General features: G+C 47.1%; 1 protein-coding gene across 1 annotated transcript in view; it reads left to right on the forward strand.

Annotated features, from left to right (window-relative positions):
• The first annotated feature begins 2,210 nt into the window (after positions 1–2,210).
• The window catches only part of skia (SKI proto-oncogene a), a 66,507-nt gene continuing 44,728 nt past the window's right edge, over positions 2,211–23,989 (forward strand). The window contains 1 exon segment of the mRNA XM_085393742.1: positions 2,211–3,511. Within this exon segment, the coding sequence (XP_085249868.1) occupies positions 2,606–3,511 (906 nt within the window). The 5' untranslated portion in view covers positions 2,211–2,605.

The following is a 23,989-nucleotide window of genomic DNA, read 5'->3' on the forward strand; positions in this document are numbered from 1 at the left end:
ACTTACCTCACTAACCACATATGAGTAAATGATAATCACAGATGAGCTCGCTGGATGTTTGGGGGGGGGGGCAAGCACTGCTTGCTGGTAAGAACATGAATCATTGAAAATGAGGCTTGGCACACACTCTGCACTGTCTAACAGCTTTGGCCTTGATAGAATGAGAAGCCTAAAGGAAACAAAACCTTTGTATCTCACTTGAAACTGTTGGAGAGAGAAGACAAAATCCACACACAGCCAGTAAACACAGTCTGCCAGTATCAGTGCCACAGCTGTATGCTGCTGAGAGGATGGTGTCCTGCTGTTAAGATATCTGCCATTTGTAAGGGCTGGAGCCCAGACCTGTGCCTCCAACACCTCAGGTCCACTGGCTGCACACTGTATAAAGGTTATTTTAAAACTTTACACCTAATCAGTCAACGGTGGGGCTGTGTCTATTAACTCACCCCATTCCTTTTAAAGCCGTCTCTCGCTGTATTAACACATACAGTCAAAGAGCACAGATGACTGTGCAGTCATAAATCTCAGGTTCTGTCTTGCTGCAGACAGCACACTGAGATCCTTGACCCCCGATCCTGCCATAACGTTGCAGTTACAACACTGTGTGGGTAGGGGACGCCACAGGAACAGCAAACTCGTACTGGAGTTGAACTTCGACTCGGACCCCCTGAGGTTGAGCTTGTATGTTTGAATCAGCCATTTATTTTTCTCCTCTTCACTTGTTATAGCAAAGTTCAGAGAAAACAAAGAAGTCAACCGTGCACGGCCTCTGTCTATTTATATGATTGGTATTTACAGATCTGATATATTAGGCGACCCGCTACTTAAAGCAAATATGAGAAAAGTTTTAAATGTAGCTACAATTGAGATGCTGAGAGCGCAGGTACACGTTCAAATGTCCACTAACAACTTATTATAGCTGGTCTGTGGAAAAAAAAAACTCTAGCCATTTCATTAGCAGGATGGTTTCTCAAGGTCGCCAACACATGAAACTTGTTTACTCGGCGCCTCTTGCCAAACAGTTTTAACACATTCAGGCAGAAGGGAAAATAAATGAACCGCAGTCAGCCGTGCAATTTGCGTTTCCTCTTCCAAAGCTAAATTTGTCTTGTCTCGCAAAACACCACCCATCCTCTTTCGATTTTTTTCTCTGTCTTGACAGCAGCCGTGAACCAAATGATTCACATAGACGCCCAGCTCTTCTGCTAGGTTCAGGGTACACGGGAAATGTGGTAAATACGAGCACTCCTAGTTTGCGTGAAAATTCCGTTCCCGTCGGGGTTTCGTCGGTGGATTACTGCACCGCTGCTGTAAACAAACTGCATGTTGAGTTAAAATGCAGACAAAAGTTGGGGAGAAATTGGTCACCAATGTGTAAACTGTGTGCTCCAGATGTTTACCCACATTATAATATAGCAGCAGTAACAGGATATGCTTCATTGGGTTTTAAATAACTTAATGATAATAATTTTTAAAATGCAAAAAATGTTATTATGCAAAAGATTATGCAAAAATTTTATTAGCAGTCTAAAAATCATTCAGATAAAGGTATATAGTAATAATAAAGGAACAGAGTACAAAATAAAAAAGTAAATGCAATAATATTTTAAAATATTTTACCTTTTCTCTCCTCCGCTGCCTATTGTGTTGTAAATTTCATTGTTTTTCTGCAGTTTGTGTAATGTATGTATGGTCGGAAGCGGTCCTGTTTCGCTGCAGGCAACTGCAAGTGACAAATAAAGCTTCTTCATCAAAAGAAGAGTCTCTCCTTTAAGATCCAACCATGCAGTCAATCTTATATTAGACTGTATAGTCACAGCTTGGGGTGCCACGTGGTAAAGAGAACAACATTTCGCATCTACGCCTTAGAAAAAGTAGGAAAACGGCCTGTTCAACGGCCTGAATGCGTCATTTTCTTTGCTTTGCTCAGTTCGTTTCTTTTTCTTCTTCAGTTCTCTTTTCTGTGTGCACGTGTGCGCGTGTACGTGCGGGGGGTGGCGGCTTGTTCCTGGAAGAGCCCAGCCTGCCTGCAGTGTCACTCACATTCCTGGCCGGGATTCAATGACTGAGCCAGACACACAAACGCAAAGGGAGGGGGCGTGTGAGTGAGCGCGCGACAGAGAGACCTAGACGGAGCGCGAGGGAGAGCGAGAGAGAGAGACACGCGCACTCAGACTGGGGGAGAGAGAGCTCTCGCGAGCGGACTGGCTCTTCAGACTTCTCCTCTCCGCGCAGTCAGAGTGAACTGCGGGGGCAAACGGGGTGGATGTTTCGTCCTCGACAGCGGAAAGAACCTCAAATAAGGATTTTTACATTTCGTTTTCAAGCCTGACAAACGGAACTTTTCGCCTCGGTGGAGTTTGGAAGCCGTTTTTTCTAATATGGACAGTCGGCTCACTGCTACAGGGAGCGACTGGTCGGTGTTGACTCACACACGGGAATAAAACTGCAGCTGGGACTTTTTTCCTGGATGGTTGATGAGGCGTTTCGCACATCTGATCAGCTCTGGGACGCGGTGGATTTACCAGGTTGAAGGACGCCTAGCTGGTTGTGATTCCCGGTCGACCGTAGGAAGGATTTACGCATCTAAAGTTGCAGGAAAAGCATGGAGACTGTAAGTCGGCCGAGCTTCCAGCCTCATCCGGGACTGCAACAAACTCTCAAGCAGTTTCACCTCAGCTCTATGAGCTCGTTGGGTGGACCGGCCGCTTTCTCTGCTCGCTGGCAACATGAGCTGCTCTTTAAGAAGGACGGGAAGGAGCCCGAGCCGGTTCTGCAGCATCTGCCGCCGCCCGTGATGCCCGGCCCGCTCTTCATCCCGTCGGACCGCTCCACGGAGAGGTGCGAGACGGTCCTGGAGGGAGAAACCATCTCCTGCTTTGTGGTCGGCGGGGAGAAACGGCTGTGCCTGCCGCAGATTCTCAACACGGTGCTGCGGGACTTTACCCTGCAGCAGATCAACTCCGTGTGCGACGAGCTGCACATCTACTGCTCTCGCTGCACGGCCGACCAGCTGGAGATCCTCAAAGTCATGGGGATCCTGCCCTTCTCAGCGCCGTCCTGCGGTCTCATCACCAAGACGGACGCAGAGCGGCTCTGCAACGCCCTGATCTACGGAGGCGCTTACCCGCCGCGCTGCAAGAAGGAGATGAACGGAGGCTCGCTGGAGCTGCAGTTCACCGACAGGAGCTTCAAAGTCTACCACGAGTGCTTCGGCAAGTGCAAAGGCTTGTTCGTGCCGGAGCTGTACACCAACCCGAACGCAGCGTGCATCCAGTGCATGGACTGCAGACTAATGTACCCGACCCACAAGTTCGTGGTGCACGGCCACAAGGCGCAGGAGAACAGGACTTGCCACTGGGGCTTCGACTCGGCCAACTGGAGGGCGTACATCCTCCTGGGCGAGGATTACACGGAGAAAGAGGAGAAGGCCCGCCTGGAGCTCTTCCTGGACGAGATTAAGGAGAAATTCGACTTCGCCAACAAGTACAAGAGAAAAGCATCATCCAAGGTAAGCTGGTCTCCGAGCTCTAACTGTTGCAGCTTGTTATCCGCCACCCTTCTCCTTAACGTTAAAACGAGCGTGGGTCACCAAACTTTAAACATGACCGAGCAAACACGTTTCAGGAGTGGATGCTGAGCCTGACAGTGTCTGGAAACTGCTGCTACTGTGGTCTTACTAATTGGGCGTCATCCAGCAGCGACAACAATATGCCTCTGGTGGCAATAAAGCCATTATCTGGCCGTGAAACACCTTAAAGGGTAGTAAACAACAGTTGTGAGATAATGTTGTCACTTCTTCAGAACACTGTGGTTCAATGGGTTGCTGTCTGTGACTGTCTCTATCTTCAGTGGGTGAGCTAGACCTGACTGTTAGTGTGACAGACAGAGCTGGTATCATATGTGTCATTTTACTTGTCTGTGGTTTAATCAGTGCTGATGTCATTTCCCCCTCTCTCTAGTCTTATCCATGTTCTCTTGTGTTCTTGTTTGAACAGTCCCAGTAATCAGGTTTTAGGTTCTGCGCACTTTCAGTGGTCACACACCTCCAGCCTCAATCATCAGGTTTGTTTTTCTGAGCTTTAAAGCTGCATGGAAAGACTCTGTGTTAGCTTTGGTGTTTGCAGACTGATCCCACCCCTGTAGGGGGAAAAGGGCTAGTGAGCCCATTTGCATGAACTGTTACACATGAATGGAGCTGATGAAGCGGGGTTTAGAAGTATTGTGGTGGAAACATAACATGATCCCAACAAAGGGAAGCATTCAGCAAACATCAGAACCCCTCTACCAGGCCAGCCAGCCACCTCTGACAGGGCTCCTTTTGCCTACTCTCCCTCTCCTCGGTGGACTTGTAGAGCAGAGCTGAGTTGTTGATGAGGCTCAGAAAGCAACAGCACAAGTGTTTACAAGAGTTTTCCTCCACTCCTCCACTGAGGCTTCTTTCAGAAAAACCTGCCAAAGAAAGGGAGATCAGGGAGGCCCTTGAAGTCCTGAAGAGTGCCAGAGTCCTACCATGCACGGTGAACACACACTCTTGGCACACACTTTCATTCAGACTTGAGTGGACACACCTCAAGGAGCTCCACTTTCAGGGGGCTCTTGTGTTTTTCCAAGTGCTGACGGGGCGCCCGAATGTTAAGCTCAAGGCTTGTTTGAAATGCTTTTTAATTCAAGCCCTGCCCCCGAGCATCTGAGGGACTGCACACAGGTTGAGAAATATTGTTGCTCTCCTTTTTCTCAACACATTTGGGCACAGCTGAGGAAACGTTTGTGGAGGATGTCGCCACAGCGCCTTACTTTGAAATGCGTCACTGTTGTCAAAGGAGGGCAGCTCAGTGAATATTAATAAGACTGATAGAAAAGTGTCGGCAGCAGTCTCGCATAGCAGACAGACACAGGAAGCGATATTGCCACACTTCCCTCCTTGCAGACGCTCTTTTGAAAGCTTCCTCCTGAGACGAGTGAATCACAGAGTAAAAAAAGCTGTCCACATTTAGCAGCGTGCCTCCAGTTGTGGAGAAAGTGTGAACTTGAAGTTCACTTTTCCTTTTTTTGTCTTGTAGGATTCATACACAGTGCAGGCTGCAAAGCACAAATGCATTGAAGCGTTCCACGTAGGTTGGGGAAGGTTTTCCTGCGCAGGCCGGCCCCAGATTGCCATGCCAGGCTTCTGCTTTCTGGCTGGCACACATAATGAGTGGGTTTCCACATCAGGATGTGGAGATAAGGCTTGTGGTTGCAGATTTAGTGTGACACTAACTTTATAATTTGGCCTCACGATGACGTCGGCTCTGCACAGTCTGCCTGGTTTAGAGAGATATGAGGAGTGAGGGTGGCTGTGGTGGATGGTGGTGGGCAGCTGAAGCTCGACTTGTGCTTGGCTTTGAAAAAAGTTTACCTCAGACTTTTTTGGTTTGTTTGGGTTTTGGCACCTTCCTACGTGGAGAGGGCCGTCCTCGGGCTTCTTGGTTACTGTATTATTATTATTGTTGCTTCATCAGTCTGTGCTCATGTTGCAGATGTGCGCCTCCTCAGAGTGGTGAGCATGTGTACACGACTGTTGTAACTGGTCTTGAGCAAAGCATGTGTGTCTGCTGAGCTTTCAGGTTCCTCCTAAAGTGCTGGGATGGGATTTGTTCAGAGACAGATGTGCACTAAAAACCAGCCAGAACAATAGCAGAGGCCATTTTGCGTCGATGCTCCACATATGCTGCGTTGTTGTGCTGACAACCAACACATTCCTGCAGGCTGTTTCCACGTGTGGCTGAGGAAAGGCTCAAACCAAACCTACGTAGGGTTGGAACGCACAACTGTCGAGTCTGAATATATCCTTCCAAGTCAGGGCACTTCTTAAATCTCTAACGTGCAGAAGCCAGCACTTCCCTTTCTGCTGCCCCCACCCTGCTACCCCCGGTGCTTGGAATATCTGGCCTCCAGCTGAAGGAGCTGCTTGTTTCAGGGGAGACGTGGGGCTGTGGTGGTGGGGGCTCAGAGGAAGTGAACTCCCACAGGGGATATAGGCCCATGTCCTGTTTCATATGCAAGGCGCAGTGCTGGCTAAGCCTGCTGACAGCCAGCCATGTCCACACAGCAGACAGAACAACAGCTGGGAGCTGTGCGTTTCAGTGGCTGTTCAGGGAATATTTCCATTCTGATCCTGTGCAGCAGTCTGCAGTGGAGCCCGACTGTGTGGCTGTTTCGGTCAGTTTGTATACTTTCCTATTTTCCTTTTCATAAAAAGTGCATTTTGTGCCCTGTGCTGGGAGAGGACACCAATTCAGTCAGGGCTCTGTAATGAGTTCTGCTGCTGTATTAAAAACTATATTTTGGGCCGTCCCATTAAAAACACGACTAACATGATAGAGTCGTGTCTCTGGTTCGAGCTGTGGGTCAGAACAGTGTTGGAAATGAACCACCTCACTGTGTGAATGGTGCTTCAGTCTTTGCTTGAAGGTATGGAGCGCATTCAAAGACAAAAGTATTCTTCACTTTCTAAGAATATTTAAAAAGAGTGTTTCATTCAGGGTTGCTGCTTTCTTCTTCTATGCTGGCAATGAACAACAAAAAGCATGTGTTTTGCTCTCCTATATGGAAAAACACATCAGCGATGAATCATTGTGCTCCATGACAAAAACTCTGAGGACCAGCCATAAGATGAAAAGTCTGTTTCCACTGCAGCTGCTCTCAGGACAGGCCTCTCTGTGGGAGCAGGGTGTACGGCTGCTTAGGTTTGCTTGGAACGTTTCTCAAAAGGCTGCGACTCCAGCGGTGGTGGAAATGAACTGGGTGCAGTGATTGTCTTCATACAGCACGTCTCCTTGCTACAAGCCGTTTGTATCAACAGTTTTTAACTTTTGCAAACAAAAGGACTTTTCTTTCCTCGTGTACGGCTCGACTGTGCACAGTCCTGATTTCTGATTATCAGGTATTTCAAATAGGGCTTCAAATTTACAGAAGCTGTGAGATGTTCAGTGGCAACACGTTACTTGAGTAAAATTTGATTGGATTCACAGCTGAGAAGAACTATTTCTTCCAACATGTGAGAAGTGAAATCTTCGGTGAAATACACAAAGAGCAGTGGTGCCGAAACTCGGCGCTGCAGTCATATCTCTGCCTGCTATGGACACATACTTGCTTTAAGTCAATAAGTGTCTGCCTGTCCATTTCAAGAAGATGGAGGGGTGAAAAAACAGCAGGCCAGATAAGGTTTGTGCGTGGCTGCATGCAGGTCATCTGGGAAAGTTTGAATATCGGTTTGACGAGCCAGTAGCGTGCGTGACAATCAAGTGTTTCCTTCCCGTCTTTGACATTCCTGTGAGAATATTCCGAGCCGTATGATAACACAAGCACACACGGCTGGCTGTGGCTGCTCTTATGTTTTCAAAAGACCATAAGTGTGTCTCATTGGGATTATAGCACAGGTAAGAGAAGAGCCAGTGACCTGATCCAGGTGTCTCGTGGGACAGAAGCTCTTTCTCAGCCAGATGATGGAATTTGGTGTCTAGTTTGACTGTTAGCCACAGCTGATGGTAGGTAACCATAGGCATGTTTGTTTAATAAGGTGGTCTGTGAATTATTCATCAGCATAACTGGACGTGCCCAAGCAGCGCGATCTCCCCTGCAGCTCCTTCCCCGGTAGTGTTTACATAGGTTGAGCTGTGAAGAGGGGACAGTGTTAGTGATGTGCTTAAAAATAAGTTGGTCAAAAGGTTTGACAGTTTTTTGGTCTTTAACATCAGAGAATCAGGCAGTCAGGCTTCCTCCAGTCCTCCTGCTGGTGAGCTCACCAGTGCTGAATGTTGAGACATGTCACATTTTATTCTTACAGGTTTTTCAGTAAAAAGATTTCAGTGTGAGTCTTACAAAGACAAGTGAACATTAGTCTGATGCACTGAAGCCTAACCCAGCACCTGGGTGATGTTAACTGAATGGTGCAGCCTGTCCACACTCTGTGTATGGAGTGCATGGATGATTAAAAGAGAGTCATATCTGTAAAAGTTTTTTTCCCATGTCTGTATAAAGTGCAGAGGAGGATGCGAGATCAGGCTGTGGAGATAATCTGATGTGTATGTAGGACATGCGTTTCCATGGAAAATTCCAATCTTCTGCCGTCTTGCTGTCTTTCCTAAAGCTTTTCTTAATCTTTGACAATAAACGCCGCGATCGTTGGTGAGGGATGCTGTCTAGATGGATCCAGGATGAACTGCAGTCCGACGGGAGGGGGGAGGTTACTTTCTGCTGTGTCAGACCAGGAGCAGCCTTTGTGTATGATAGCAGCCACTGGCGGTACCCCATCCCCCCTCATGCTGTTTGTAGGGCAGCTAGTATTGCATGACCTTTCCCTCCCCAAATAAAGAGGTGACCCGCCTCACCCCTCGCCTCTCTTGACGACCAGTCGGCCAATGGCGTGTGGCTTAGCCGCTCCCACGGGGCAGATGGCTGTCTGATGAAGGCAGCTAGTCTCACATACTATCAAATAAATGAGATCCACCGTGATACAGTAAACTGAATGCTGCACAGTGGAAGTTGTGCTCGGATGCATTTCAGATTTGGCTGCAAACTTTTCCACAAAGCACACATGGGAACGTGTGAATAGCAAAAGCATCCCTTTGCCTCATTTGGAGCGCGATGGCGCACAGGCCCGGTCGGGTCTATGATCTGCTGTCATGCGAGTGCGCATGTGGACAAATATGTGTTCTTGTTTTGTGCCTGCATCAGCTGTAGGAGGAGATTAACATGAGCTCAATGCCTACTCATTTCCATCTCCATCTGCCTGTCTCCCACAGTGATGCTTCCCATCCCTCCCCCATCCCAGCCACACATACTGAGCTTAGACTTCCACACAGCAACCCGATTCCACCCCCGCAATTCCTTTTAAGTCTTATAAATGATACAGAAGCCCAAAGAATCATACGTTCACGCATTTACAGCCTTGCAGCTCTCTAACACAACATCCACAATGTCCTCCTTTAAGATCATGTCACGAGCCAGTGGTCCAGCTCAGTCCATGGGATGAGTGCTAGCTCATCTCCGGAATTATCTCAAAGTTTGGGAAGGACAGGTAGAGGCAGATGCCGGGAGATTGTCAATCTAATAATAAACAGTGCTAATCGTACGTCTGATCGAACGGGCACAGTTCCTCCGAGCAGGAGCTGCCAAGTCAACTAAGCAGCAAAGTCTCTGTCAAGTGGATGGGACAGCACTGAGAGACTTTTATGTTTAAGAAGCAGAGCAGCAAAGCTTCATGTTTCTACTCTGGCTGAAAATATGTAGAATAGCATCGTCGTCCTTTTTCTTTACACTGCTCCAAAAAATCCCACTGAAAGAGACGTCATGTGACTCACATTCATTTCTATTTGAAATTCTTAAATCTAGTCCACATTGTATGCACTACCAAACTTTACAGATAGGTTTATAATGCTAAAAATAAAGCTGATTGACCTTAGCCATCTTTTGTTTGTCCTCTCCATCATGGTGCACTCTGTTAGTTGGTGAGCTTGATTGTCTGTCACCAAAGGGGACGTTAAATGTTCTGAAATGCAGTAACAGTATATCAGCTTTCCAAATAAGCATTTGTCCAAAGCAGTCAGACCAAAGAGAGAGAAAGGGCGTCAGGTATACTTTCTATTCTTAAGAGAAAGGCTCGGTTCTTGGAAATCTCTTTTTCTTTTTCACTCTTCAAGGGATTTTTTTTTTTTTTTTTGGGGGGGGGGGGGGGGGGGTGCAGAGGTGGGGAGGGTGGGTGCACTGGTTTGGCCTCAGCCATGTGGAAGGGCAGCTCCCAGGAGGTTGGCGGGGTATTGTTGTGGAGGTATGGGGTGGTGTTTGTGTTATATGTGTGGTTTCGGGGCAGTTGTCCACTGGCTAGCTATTGTCACATCCTTTGTGACCAGTATCAGCTGTGGATCTGTTGCTTTGAGTCCCATCCCCCTTCATTGCGGGGATCACTGATCCCAAAGTGCCTGACTCCCCCCTTCAACCCTCTGTCCCCCTGTTTTTCATCTTTAGTGGTAGAAAGCAGACAGTGTGGACACTGTCTGCTTTCTACCACTGCATGTGGATGTTAAGAGACATTTAGCTTCCTTTGAACCAGACTGAAACTGGTTTTTGGTTCCAGCACTGCTGGTTAGGGAGCAGTGGGCTCTGGTGTCAGGAGGCTAACGCAGGTTTACTACCGAGTGACAAAATGTAATTATCCTATCATATCAGTCTGCTTCTGATATCAAGCATCCAAATGATTAACATTTGGATGCTTGATATTTGTTATCATGGGTGCTTAAACCTGTGTGTGTGGATATATGTGTGTAGGTAAGTATGTGTGTGTTTGTTATTGATTTTAATTACATCTCACCTTCTGCCTGCAGATGGAAATGAGCTAAAACATCATTTATCTTTTCTATCATTAAATGCTTCCTGTCCTGTCTTTGTTCAGACACATATTCCTCACCACACAGCCCGTCTACTTCTGACATTTGATGGTATTTTTAGTCATTTGACTAATTTAACAGATAGTTGGATAAACAATAACAGCAATCTGATGAAAGTATGTGCTTGTGAGAGATGAGGGGGACACGTTGGGTGAAGGGCCCGAGGCCCAACCAGAGACAAGTCGCTGCAGGAAGGACCGCGTCTGTAGGACAGGAGGCGCACAGGCGAGGCGTGGGGGGAGAGCTGCTGTATGCATCAATCAAACCCACTTTATGGAATGACAAACAAACGTGAGTCACCCTTTGTGTAAGACGCAAGTGTTGCACTTTGTTTGTCTCACACTGAAACAAAGTCTGCTAATAAAAGACAGAAAGCGCCGTCTTTGTTTCTGGATGCACCTTTTTGATCCCTTAAACTTCACCTTTGTGAAATCAAATGGCAGCTTTGCGAGAGAAAGCAAAGTTGCGAAAGTGCGCAGCAGACTCGAGTGCACGCGCATGTCTTTTCTCAGAAATGGTGTGTTTCCTGGCTGCACGCAGCACAAACACATCTGATCTTTACTGTTGTTTAGTCTGCTCTGAGTCATTGTGATGTCTAGCTGCTGTTAGTTATGTTAGAGCTGAGCGAGTTAATGTTAAACAGGATTAATTGGCACGGCGGTGAACTTTGACTGACCGTTCAAGTGTTCTCACGCTTTTATAAGAAGTGCTGCTTCATCAAATGCAGCCATCAGTGGGTTTGAGGTGAAACCAGCAAAGAAGCTTTGGGCTGGTTCGATTTGCTGAGCAGAGACGGGAGCGCACGGCCGGGCAGAACAGGACGACACCGCTTCGGTAACACAGTTTATAAAGTGCAGCCACACCTCGCCTCAGTTTGTCAGGAAGTTGAGGTGGAAGATGGATGTGTGCGAGCAAATTAGGGCCTCTTGGTAGAGGCAGTCAGGGGTTCGGAGGCTAAGGTTACTCCTCAGGAACCGAGTGTTGGAAACAAAGGCTTTTAATGTGCTTATCAGGCCGGCTGGGCTGTTCCTGCTTTCCAAGTCACCAATCTCCTGAATGAAATCAGCCAGCCTCACTCTGGCAAATGAAGGAATGCTAAATAAAACAATATGCTGAAAGACGATCCCTCCTCCTGGCACCGATGCCTGCTTCTCAGGTTCAGGAAGCCGTCTCCAGCCAGGCCCAGACTTGCTCCTCTGCTTCAGCCTATCTCATTGATTTTGTACGTTGCACACTTCCTTTTACGCACTTCTTGCTTGTGTCTTATTGTAAACGTGCATACGGCTGTTTAGGCATCCTCTTTCTGCATGCACACACGTGTGAACGCGCTCATTCCCATCCTGCACAGCAGACAATAGACCTCTCGAAGCCCTCTGCTTATAATTAATGTAATTGTAGATCTCTGAGATGAGGTAATGCATTGCATGTGTAACACCTCCGGGCACAGAGGCGTTACTCTCAGCATCTTCTTTCATAGAAACGCTGCCACGGCTGTCTGGAGCAGCAGCACATCTGTTTATTTAAACCCCGCTGCAGCTTTTATGCTGCCGCTCAGGTGTGTGTCACGTTTGGACAAGTGTGACCTCTGCTTTAATTATCCCCTCTCACATGTGCAGAGGTCAGAGCTTCTGCAGCTGAACCTTGCCACGCCACCTCCACTCCCACTCCCATTCTTCCGCCCACTCATCTCACAGTTCTCCCTCTCTCCCTGCATGAAAGCTGCTTATCTGTATGTTTTTTTAGAGGATTAAAGTAAGTGTGTGTGTGTGTGTGTGTGTGTGTGTGTGTGTGTGTGTGTGAGCACTTGTAGTTTGCGTAGCTGTCACACTTTTTCCCCACCATCCCACCAGTGTAGTGTCAGTACATGCTTTCTAGGACTGTGCTTGTCTACAGCCTGTCCTGTGGGGTTAACACTGTCACACAACAACGTGATGGGCAAAAACAACCGGCGAGACAAAATCACGAAATTCCCACAAATCACTCATGCTGCCTGGGATATGGGAAATCTGTGACAGTGTATCTTCTTCTCCCTGGCAGCATGTCTGAGTGTCGATGTGGTTTTTTTTTTAGAAGTGGTTACAATTTTCTAGTTGTAAAATGTGAGGATGGTAGATCTGATCAAAGGTGGTTTTCAAGGAAGACTTTATTTTTCAAGGAAGGTTTATTCTGGAGCTGGATGCTATCTGATGGTAGAGGAAACCCGGTGTGACACAGGCCAGCGTATGACTCTCTGCAGAGCACAGGTCTGTGTGAGCCAGTCTCAGCACAAGGACAGAGTCATGAGTGCTCTGTGTTTTTGAGTATAGTTCTTTCTGTTAACCTGATTTGAGCCCCGTCTTGTGCTCCACCAGAGCTCCGCTGCTCGTGGCCAAACTGTCCAGCTGGGGAAGTGCAGTGAAACATCAGATTCCACTTCCTGCAGCGATCGATACGTTTCAGGTTCAGCAGGTGCAAACGCTGCTGAGACATAACGCAGCACAGTCGTGTTCTTGTCCCTCAGCTCCAGAAGCCCAGAAGAAGACCTGGTTGCAAAGCCCTGATGGGCAGCTCATTCAACCTTTGAAATGCCAAGAAGCACAGTTATAGGGCTGCCACAAACGATTATTTTGATAGTCGACTAGTCACCGATTATTTTTGCGATTAGTCGACTAATCAGATCATGCATCCATTGGATGTAAAACGTACAGCTTATTGCACCAGCAGCATCTGCTCTTACATAACTATCATTAGCTTACAGCTTTAAGTGTTTAAGGTATGTGCTAACTAAAGACAAGATGATAGTTTATTAAATTTTAATGAAATTTGCAGATTGTTTCAGTGAAGTTTAATAAACTCCTTGCTATCTAAAATATAACAGGACACTGGAGTATATTCTCGAGCATCTCACACTTCTGATAATCAGCTGTCTGCTTGATGTTTATTCAGCTGTGTAAAAACTATAACTTTAATCTCAGACAAACCGATTTACTCAGGAACAAATAAAACACTGGAAAAAGCCAAACAATAACATTTTTAAGTTATCTAAGTGACTTATATATGTTTAACCTGAGTAGCGAAAGATGGCGGTGGGTTTGAAAACTATTTGCTGGGAGTCCGGTGTTCTCACGGGCTCTAGTGAGCCTTGCCCCCGACTAGCTGTCGAGCTAGTGGGTAACAGACGTCTCCGAAAACGTCGGAGCGCTTTTGAAAATATGTAGTCTTGATAAACTGAGCAGATATTTGAGGTTTACACAGCTACATTCTCGCCTGAAAATATGTTAAACATTTATTTTGTGACCCAGAAAGAATAATAAGAGTAATATTAAAACTAACTAGCTGCCGCCATTGTTGGAAACTGAGCTGGGCTGCGCTATGAATTCTGGGACACAGCTTCTTCTTCTTCTTCTTCGGGGTTTAACGGCAGCTGGCATCCTTGTACATGCAGTGCTGCCATCTTCTGTTTCAGTCCATTATTACACTCTTAAATCCTACTACTTATTCCTGCGTCTTTTGGGATCTTACAAAGCTTCAAACGACGCGTCGACTATTAAATTAGTCGTCGACGATTTTGATAGTCGACGTAATCGTGACTAGTCGACTAATCGTGGCAGCCCTACACAGTTCTCCGACGTTTTTGTACAGCTGACTCAAAGGTTTATTCTGCTAAATTCCTTCTCACATCATCCAGTAAAATCCTCGTCCTGTCCTTCTCTTCTTCATGTTGTGAATCAGAGAGGCCCGTGGAAGGGCTAGACTCTCCACCCATCCACCACCCTCCCCAACAGGACTAATGAAATGATAGCTCCCTGATGTAGATGGGAGTAGAAGTGAAGGGATGACCTCATGGCCACCTAATTGAGATGGAGTGACAAGCCGGCGGCTAATGTGTCCATTAGAGCAGAGACCAACCTGGTGAAAGAGACAGAGGGCAGGAAATGGGACATTTTTAACATTTTTGTTGTCTGAATTCAGTCTCATTATCATTGGCTTTAGCTTTTTAAGCTGATAAAAATGTTGCTGCCAGCAGGGAGGAGCATCGCTGGACTCACTGGACTGTAAAGACCATCCACTATAACCCCGTCGACTCCATACGTTGATGTAACGCACAAACAGCTGTAAGGGACCCCTCTGTGGCTCCTGGCCCGTGTGCGCTCATCGCCGGGGTCAGAGAGGTTGCTGATACCAGAGTTTGCTGCACCTCGTCAGTGTGATGTTTGTAGACAACAGGCCAAAGCTCAGTGATGGGCCCCTTTGTTCAAAATGAATGCACATGTGTGCAACCGAACCTGTGCGATGTCCCTCCCACTTCCCTTTTTCTCAGTACAGAGTGAGGGTTGAGCGGTGTGTCGGCTGTTGGCCACAACAACTCAGCAGACTGTTAGGGCAAGCGTCTACCGCAGAGCCGTGGCAGGCAGCGAGCCTTAGAGTTCTGGTTTCGACACCACACTGGCTTCCTGTGGCGCCTCCGCCCTGCTGTCGGAAGCACCGTCAGCACTCCTCATTTAACTGTCTCCTATGATCACTCTGTTGCTCCACAGTTTTGGTCCTGTCCCATCATGTTCACAACCAAAATTGCAGCAGGTTATCTACTATCACTGTTTGCTTTGTAGTAACCCTCCCTGTGTGAACTGAGGAGTGAGTACAGCTTCATGCTGTCACATTCTTATCAACGTGTGTGATAAAAGAAAGCACGGAGCCCGGTTAAAACAGTCAAACTGAGTGTATGGGTTAGGATCAAATGGAGTGGAAGTCGAATCCTTCCTCACTCACATCCAGCCCTTCTCAGTCTCCACTGGAAATCATGTGATTTGGCTCCAGAGCTCAGCAGTGGAACAAAATGTCCGGCTCCAGAGTGGAAAGCACCAGTACGTGCTGGCGTGAATCTGAGGCTGCCCGGCTCCCCACACCAAACCAAAAGAGCCTCTTTGTGTTGTGGCCTCACAAAGATGTAGACTGAGCAGAGCAAAGAAAAAAGTAGTCCTCTTCAAGATAAAAATAAACAGCAGTGTCACAGCCAGGGGTGGATGCAGCCTCCTACACGCTGTCCAAGTAAACGGGGCTGTCACGACTAAGAGCCACTGGAGAAACTGGAGGAAAACTGGGGAAGGAAGTTTTCCATGACAGTTGAAAGTGGCCACGTGGTGGGCTTCCCCTCACTCCTCCCCGTGTGTACAGAGCTGAACTCTTTGCATTCTGGTCAATGGTTTTCATCCGATCCTTGTTACATATCTGCACAAACTGCTAGCTTCATATATCAAACGCGTCCAGCAGGGTTTTAGTTAATCTGCTCGTTTAGTCAATCTCATCTTGGAGCCCCAGGTGATCTGATGATGAGCTCATTTGGTTTTTATGTGTAATATCATCTCTGTGTGCTCCCTTCACCAACACTGTGGAAACACTGATTTCACAATCAATCAGCAGCCACAAATATCCTCCTCCTGTTTTCTCTCATGTAAGGATCGTGATGAATCAGTGGAGCCACACACACACGCGCCCAAAAACGTCTCTGTTGCAAATGTAGGCCATAGGTGGAGGTGCAACATGAAACTATGGCTTTAAACTCATTATGAGTTTCACCACGATGACAGTATGAGTTGTCACCTTGACTGGTGCACTGTTGCTATGACCTTTGACCTTGGATCCCTGACATCAGCGTCGCAGCCCTGGTGCGACCCTCTGTTGTTTCCATCGTGCTAAACTCGCTGAGTTTGCAGAACACAACGAGACCTTGTAGAGCCGGAGTCTGTCCGAGCGATTTAATGTGCAGTGGGAAACGACTGACGTGACGCCATCAGAGCGGTCAGCTGAGAATCATCATTCTGTCCCAAAACGGTGTCATGTGGTCGTTTGGTGCGATTGCCCGTCTTCACTCAGCGTATTTTGCTGAAACAACAGTCTGAACCATGAAGAAAGTTCAGCTACTACTGAAACAAGATGGCCTGTGATGTTTACAAGCTTGAGCATGTCGGTGTTTCTGGGAAAAAATAGACGTAAGAATTAATTCAGGTGATTCATTGTTTAGTCAAGTTGTCAGCCCTTGTACTGAGACAGCCACTGAGTATCCTCCTGTCTGCGTACATGTTACATGTCTCTGTAAAGCACTTTGAATCACCTTGTTGTTGAATTGTGCTATACAAATAAACTTGCCTTGCCTTGCCTTGCCTTACATTAAAGTCATTGTTTGTCCTGTTTGATGGTAGTATGTTCCTCATCCTGCTGATGGATCTAGTCTGAGTTGAACCGGCATATGGTGAAATGTTTCCGTCACATGACCTCCTCAGGTAATTGCGCTGCAGAACAATGACAAACAGGGATAGTGTTTTCAAAAGAAATCCTAAACTCATGACCATCAGCGCCTCTGGCAGTCACAAACTGGAATCCAGATGCAATCTGCAGACTGCTCCATTAACCCTGCTTGGACCGGCCTGTGTTTGCTCTTTGTCCCTCTGTACAGTAGATCTAATAACCTTTGTCTCGAGGCCTGAGCAGCTGTGTGGTGTGACACTAAACACAGGCAGGGCTACAGCGTGTCCTGTGCTGGGGGGGGGGGGGCTTCCTTTTCCTTAATGCTTACTGCAGCATGAGGTGACGAGAAGCACCAGACTGCTTCCACACAGCATTTTGGCCTACATTACACTGACTGCTGCGGCGGCTGAACGTTGATGTGGTTGCTAAGCGAATGCAGCCTTCTAGGGCAGAATCAGGAACTGGCTGGCTTTAGTGCCGCTGCGACACTGTGCATGCACGAGCAGTGCTGGAGCAGTGCATCTCCAGAGGAACCTCGTTAAGCTCTGGATAATTCCATTTTAGTTTGGATTAGGATCGGTCACACAGCCCCAGGGTGATGCCGTGTTATTTTAAGCACATTTTTGATAATGATATTTATGATATAGAAAAACATACCAAACTAATGTATCAGTTCAGCTTCAGGCTGGCAGCATTTATTAGTACAGAGAGCCTGAGGGCCGTCCTCCTCTGTCAGTGAGCCAACGGAATGATATGGCACAGCTCTTAATTTATGTTGTGCCGTTTCACAATAACAGTAATTTCATGTAGTGCTTTATATTATAAGGTAAATACTACAATGAGAAAGAAGCTCTGTGCGCTGTCTCTGTGCAGAGGAGACTTCCAGGTGATTGGTGGGAGGAGCACAGAGACATAATCCCAGCTGGATCTCCTGTTTATGTTCATTTAAAAGTACTTATTTGTTTCTCAGAGCTGTAATTATATTTCTTAGACCGGATGAAGTCATTGAAACAGGTCATTTCAGCCAAAGTTGGTGCACTTATTAGTTTAGGAAGACCACACCATAGTTTATTTATACAGCACAATAAAGACAACACATGACTGCCCGAAGGGCTGGACAACAGAAATATAAGGATGGGCTGGATGGCAATCAGGGCCACGACAAAGGGTTTGTGATATTCAGCTGAAAAAGCACAAACACTTGGACTAAATAGTTGCTTGTGTTTTGAAACCTAATCACTAAATTATAAAATTCCCACAATCGGATCTAAAACCCGGCGTTATACTGTGACCTCATGCTCCTTGCAGCGGCATTAGACTCAGAGACCATGCTCCAGTGTCACACTTCCAGTGTCTTGTTATCGAGTCGGGTCTCTTGTGGTGGACTAGTCAGCTGTCTGTCCAAACCTCCCAGGGATATGTTGAAGTATGTCATCTGCATACAGGGAAACCTTTATATTAATATTCCTCGCATCTTCATTAGTGCAGCTCTCCAACCTTGATGGAGCAACAGTGGAGAATAATTGGATCATCCACGTCATGCATGTCGACTGTAGGGACCACAGACCTGCAGTGAGAGTTGTCAGATGTTATAGAAATATAGCTCTCCTTGTGTATGCACGTGTCTGTTTGTTCATCGTGTCACCTGCTTCTAGTGTCCTTACATTCACACGTACGTCACAGTCTGTGGGACCCAAGCTGGTGGAAGTCCATCAGGATACTGTGTGGATATTAAACTTAATTAAGCTTCAATGAAGCTGTGCTGTTTGCAAAAGTGAGGCGTGCATACCTTGTTTTTTACAAGTGACTGATTAATACATAGAAAAGCAAAAGTAATCATTCATTTTATGGCTGTGGCTCCATGGGGTGAGGGTCTGTTTGTGAGATTAGACCTGTGACAGTGAAACACTTCTTCAAGCTCAAATAAGAGTCTCAGCAAACCTTTGACACTACATACTGTATATAAGTCGGTTTACCTTAAGGCCCTATCCACGGTGACTTCTGTCTCTGTGTAAGGTTGCAAACAACAGATTTCCAAAATGTTGCACTGTACCTTTAAGTGGTTCTTTGCAGCAGCGTATAACTTAGCGGAGCCGTGCAGAAGTGAGCGTTTCTGCAGAGCGTGGATGTGAGGGAGGCCTCTGACCTGATTCTGGCTGAGCATCGCGTGCCTGATCAGAGCTTTCTCTCTGCTCTCTCATTCAGCCGTCCACTCGCTCTCACTCGCTCATCCGTTCTTCTGTTGCAGTCTATGTCTTCTCCACATTATGATGTGCCCGTGCAGTGCACTTGAACACACTCTGTAGTGCGCTCACTCATACGTACGCCCACACGTGTGGTTCCATAGGCTCCCAGCACGCTTACTTCAGAGAAGCGAACAATTTCACAGTGGCTGTACGGCAGACAGAGCAAGAATGGCAGCGTCTGCCTCCCGTGCTGTTCCACTGACGGGAATAACAGAATTTCCATATCTGGGTTAAAGTTAAGAAAACAGGACATCCTGTTTTCTATTTTAGATATCAAACCACAACATTTTTTCTACTCTTTTAAAACAAACTCTAAGAAACATGGCGTCTTTGCCAAAGATGAATGAAAACTGTTTCCATACAAAAGCATCTTGGTGGAGGAGTCGTGAAGGCCCAGTTTGTGTTGCTGAAGGGTGCCAGCGTGGATCACAAGACGTAAATACTTTGATTTCCATTTTTCTGAGCTGGTGGAAAGACGACGTGCACACGCTTGTGTGTATGTGTGTTAATGTGTTTGTGTTGTCACAAACACATTAACTGCATGTTAGAACTCATGCAGTGTTACCGAGGAGTCAGGAGCAGCACGATGCTGAGACCCAGGCTGCTTTCAAGCTTGGAGTCCTGCTACCTTCCTGTACTCGTACTGCATTGTGTTGTAGAATGATAGAGCCCATAAATACCCTTTAGAAGATATGCTGCTCACAAAAAGGAAAGGAACATTTTGAAAACACAGATCTGAAAGAGAAAATAATCACTCTAAATGTCTGTGCTGATATGGGTGGAGTAATATGTTAGAAATAAAGGACCAATGTGAATCAGGCTCCATGATGCTGGGAGGAGCACTGGGCCCACTGGAGCGCCGTTTCTGAATGTTTGGTCAGAGTCATTCACACCAGTCATCTGTTGGAGGTCATTTTCTAGGCCTGTGGCTGTGACCTGTTCCTCCTTTCACAGAGGAGTAGGTCCTGGTCTTGCTGACGGGTTAAGGACCTGTCCAGCTCTCCTGTCTCCTGGTCTTGAGACTGCGCCTTCTGGTAATGGTGCGCTCTATCCTGGAGATGCTGGAGGCATTGCCTCGTGCTGTCAGTAGTGACACTGACCCTAGCCAAAGTCAAATGTCAGTGTCCACCTGCTTTCTCGGTTCTCCTGAGAGTTGGTGTAGCCTCCAAACTACAGGAGCGTTTGCTGACGCCCCGTTGGAGCCTCATCATGTTTTCTCTTGCCGTTCTTATCAGTTTTAGACGTTTCACCAACACTAATGCACCTCTGTGGGAGGCTCATCACCATCGTTTGCACCTACTCGTACAGCTGACCTACTTCACAAAGCACTTTAACAATATTGTGAAATATTGTCCATGTGGTGATTCATACCTCCTGGTAGTTCTTTTTGGCAGGCTTGTGAGGCTGGCCATGCTGCTCAGGGGGAGAGAGAGAACAGACTGCCACCACTGCTGCGTCTTTAAAAAACTCTCTCCAAGCTGCTTTACAGATTACCAGCACTGCAAACTAGGTAATCACCCCTCAGCATGAGAGGGCTTATATACACCAACTGCAGTGTACCTACAGTTCATGTGCAGTGCCACTCGCTGCTTTAATCGCATTCTTGTTTTTGTTGTTTTGGTGTCGCTGGATTGCGAGCAGGTGCTGTTGGTACTAAACGCTCTAAAGGCGCTGTGTGTTGACCAGATCAAACATGTTAGCATTATAAAGCTGAGCGGGTGTAGCATGACGGGTGGAAGTGTCATGCTTACATGTGAACCTGCCTTGAAGTTCAAATCTGTAATGCTTTGGTTCTGAATCAGCAGAAAGAGCTCACAGAGGGGGAGCGTGGGTAGGTACTGTCCACGCCACACCTCACCTGTGCAAATCTGCGCCTGAACATTATGAAGTCAGTAAAATTGTGTGCAGGAGTTTCACAGCCTAAATTTGCAGGAAGTGTTGAAATTCTGCACCACAGTAAGTGAAAAAAGGCCCTGCAGAAACACATACATGGTAAATAAGGCCTGTAAAGTTGACAGCGAGTCATCTGTGTCCTGCAGCTCACAATGAGGAAAAATCCAAACCAGATTAGATGCGTCCTTCGCCAAGAACACGCACAGACCACCTCCGTTTGTATTATTTTCTCTTATTTTTCCTTCTTAGCAACCATTCTGGCTCCGGCAGGAGAAGTGATTATGGTGGTGGTGGCAAATTCCCAAACAGAGGAAAGCAACATAGGAGGTTTTTCTTGGCTTTGATGTTATGGAAAAATGTAGCCAGTGAGCGTTGGGGAGGCAGCCAATGGCATTGTCCAGCTGGAAGCATGTTCTCCAGTGCACCCCACCTCTCCTGCAGGATTTTGCAATAGAAAAAGGAGAAAGTTTCATATGCAAAGCTGGAGATGTGTGGCTCTGAAACCAGCTAATGTTGCTCCTATGGGTAGAAGTGTCAGACCTGGGTCTACATGCAGAAGGACAGATGTAACACTCATCTGTAATCCCAACACTGCATCAGGTCCTAATGTTGAAGTTTGGAATAATAAGACTGTCATGAAGAAGCAGCAGCATTATAAGGTACAAAGAGGGAAAAAGTCCTGGAAAAAATGAATTTTAATCGAGTTCTGGCAAATAAATTGCGTGTTCTAGTGACAACACCCCTTCCTCCAGTGTTCCTTTCTCAGCTCATATGCTTTCCATCAGGCAGAGCAAACTGCATGACGTCAGTGTGTGTGTGTGTGTGTGGATGCATGGGGAATGGCAGGGAAACCAGTCCTGCTTTCCAGATGTGAGAGCAGAAAAGGGAAATGAGGAGAACAGGCCGGACAAAAGAGAGCGCAGCAACACAAACAGACTGTCGTCAGCGTGAAGAGTCTTCTGGTTCCAGGTTGAGTCGGTCCTGTGGTCAGGTAGGGGGTGTGTCCCCTTCCACCTTATTTAGCCTCCTCATATCTTAGCCTCAAACCACAGTTTCCTCATTTGCTCACTCTGCAAAGGAATCCATTTTGTTAGCACTGCTGTGTGAACTTTTTCTTCGCTGACTTGTCTCCAGAACAAACTGCTCCTCGAAGGCACAGCAGCTTCTCTCAGTGGGCTGCAGTGACCCCTCTCCAACCTCTGCAGGACTAACTTCTGCTTGTTAAAGGTCATTTGGATGTCCTTACTTCTCAATATACTCTAAAACCCAGATACAACCTTCCTGCACCTTTCCCCAGTTTTGCAGTTTTGAGTGATTCAGAGATTGATGCTAGTCTAAAGGATCTTTGCTGTTTCTCTGTGAGGTCGTCAAACATCTGTGGCCTGTATGCAACACGTGTCTCTATCAGGCCACATCATTAGGGCTCCTAACAGGGTGTGGCCTAGGCAGGGTGGTGCTCTCCGCTCCCTAACACAGCAAACAGCCTGTTAATCTTTGTGATAAGCACAAAGTGACAGAAAAGAAGGACAGCTGTAAGTTTGCATGTTGGAAGAAGTCCCGAGGTTCTTCCTGGTGACCTTTGCCCTGTGGAAAAGAGCAGAAATCAAACAGCAGCCTGTGTGAGTGGGCCTCTTCAGGTGACTCGACTGCAGTGACTAGTCTCTGTGGTTGGGGCCTTGCTGTCTTAGATGTAGGTTTATAAGGCTCAAGGTCAACTGGTCACTATTTTACAGGGTGTGGGCTCGTTCACAGACTGCCCCCTCACTGACAGCAACAAAGCCAGCCCAGCTCTTGTACTGGTTAAGAGTTCTCGTGTGTGCTCAGACGAGCAGCTGACCTCAGCGCCTGCTGTAGTAACCTGCTGAAGCAGCTGCGAGTTACAGGGAGGATGTTGCTGTAATGTTCAGCACATCCAGTTTCCTGTTTTACTGTCTGAGAAAGTGAAGCGACTCAGAGACCTAAAATAGCCGACGTGCACAGACACGCTTTTCGACACTCCTGTACTGTCTGCTTCCACTTTTCTGACATTTTCCCACCATTCAACATCAGCGTTAGTGTCATCACTTTTGAGGCCTCTGATAGGTGCGAGGAAAGGAAATGTGAGCGTTTTTAGCACCACAAAGAAGAAACAGTCGGTCTAAGTGCAAAGGTAATTTTCCAGCCCCCCCCCATCCTGTAAACCACACAGCATGTAGAGTACAGCGTTCCTGCATCTGGACTTAAAGCACCTCACACAGAACAAACGTGAGAGATCTCAGCTGATAAAGTTCCTGAAGTGGAGCTGAGTGTGCTCAGTGAGGGAAGCACTTTTGTCCCGATTACAGATCATTCATTTAGTTGCAGAGAAGGTGGAGACCACATGCTAGCTTTCTCTAACAACACAGGAGAGCCTGTGGGGAGAGGAAAGACCCCCCCCCCCAACCCACACCCCCTTCTGTCTATTGTCTTAGTGAGTCCTCTGTCCTTTCAGATGAAAATGTGCCACTTTGCAGCCGGGGCTTCAAATGGGTTAAGCAGAGAGACATTAGCCAGACAACCACAGGGAAGTGAGGGGGGGGGGGGCAAATCTTCTTAAGTGATTAATCACCATGTGAAAGTGAAACCCACTGAGGGATTGCTCCACCTCAACTTAAACTACACCTCCTTTTGCTGCTGTTTTTATTCCCACAGAAGGCAGTTGTTGGTTCAGGTCTGGGACACAGACCACAGCGTACTTTTATTTTCTCATGCTTTTGTCTCCACATGTATGAAAAGCAGTGTTTAACAAAATAAGATGCTGACCCACACCTGAGGAACGTGCACATAGCAGCGTTGTGTGGGGTTGTAGGAGCAGCTAATTAGGCCCTCAGTGTGAAAAACAAATACATTTAGACCAGTTTTACCCTTATTACCTCATTAGGGGGTGCAGTGAAGGAGGTGCTCATATGCGTGGAGAGCGATGTCGGCGGGCCTGTGAAATGCAGAGTTTAGGAAAAAAGAAGGAAGTGGGGCAGATTGTGCCAGGCAGCTACAGCCTAGCTACAGATAGTCACGGCCGTGTGTTAGTAGCTAATCCGTGTGGGTGCCTGTGCTCTGTATGCCCCATTAATCATTCAAGCACCCACATGCAGGTATGTGTGGCTGTGTGTAAGAACCGGGGCTGTGGTTAAAGGGGTGTTTATAAAAGCGCTGATAACCAGGCGAGACGCCTCATCCCCT

Source organism: Rhamphochromis longiceps, linkage group LG20 (genome assembly GCF_057381845.1).
Source record: "Rhamphochromis longiceps isolate RC_006_pf linkage group LG20, R_longiceps_female_GT1.1, whole genome shotgun sequence".
Lineage (NCBI taxonomy): Eukaryota > Metazoa > Chordata > Actinopteri > Cichliformes > Cichlidae > Rhamphochromis > Rhamphochromis longiceps.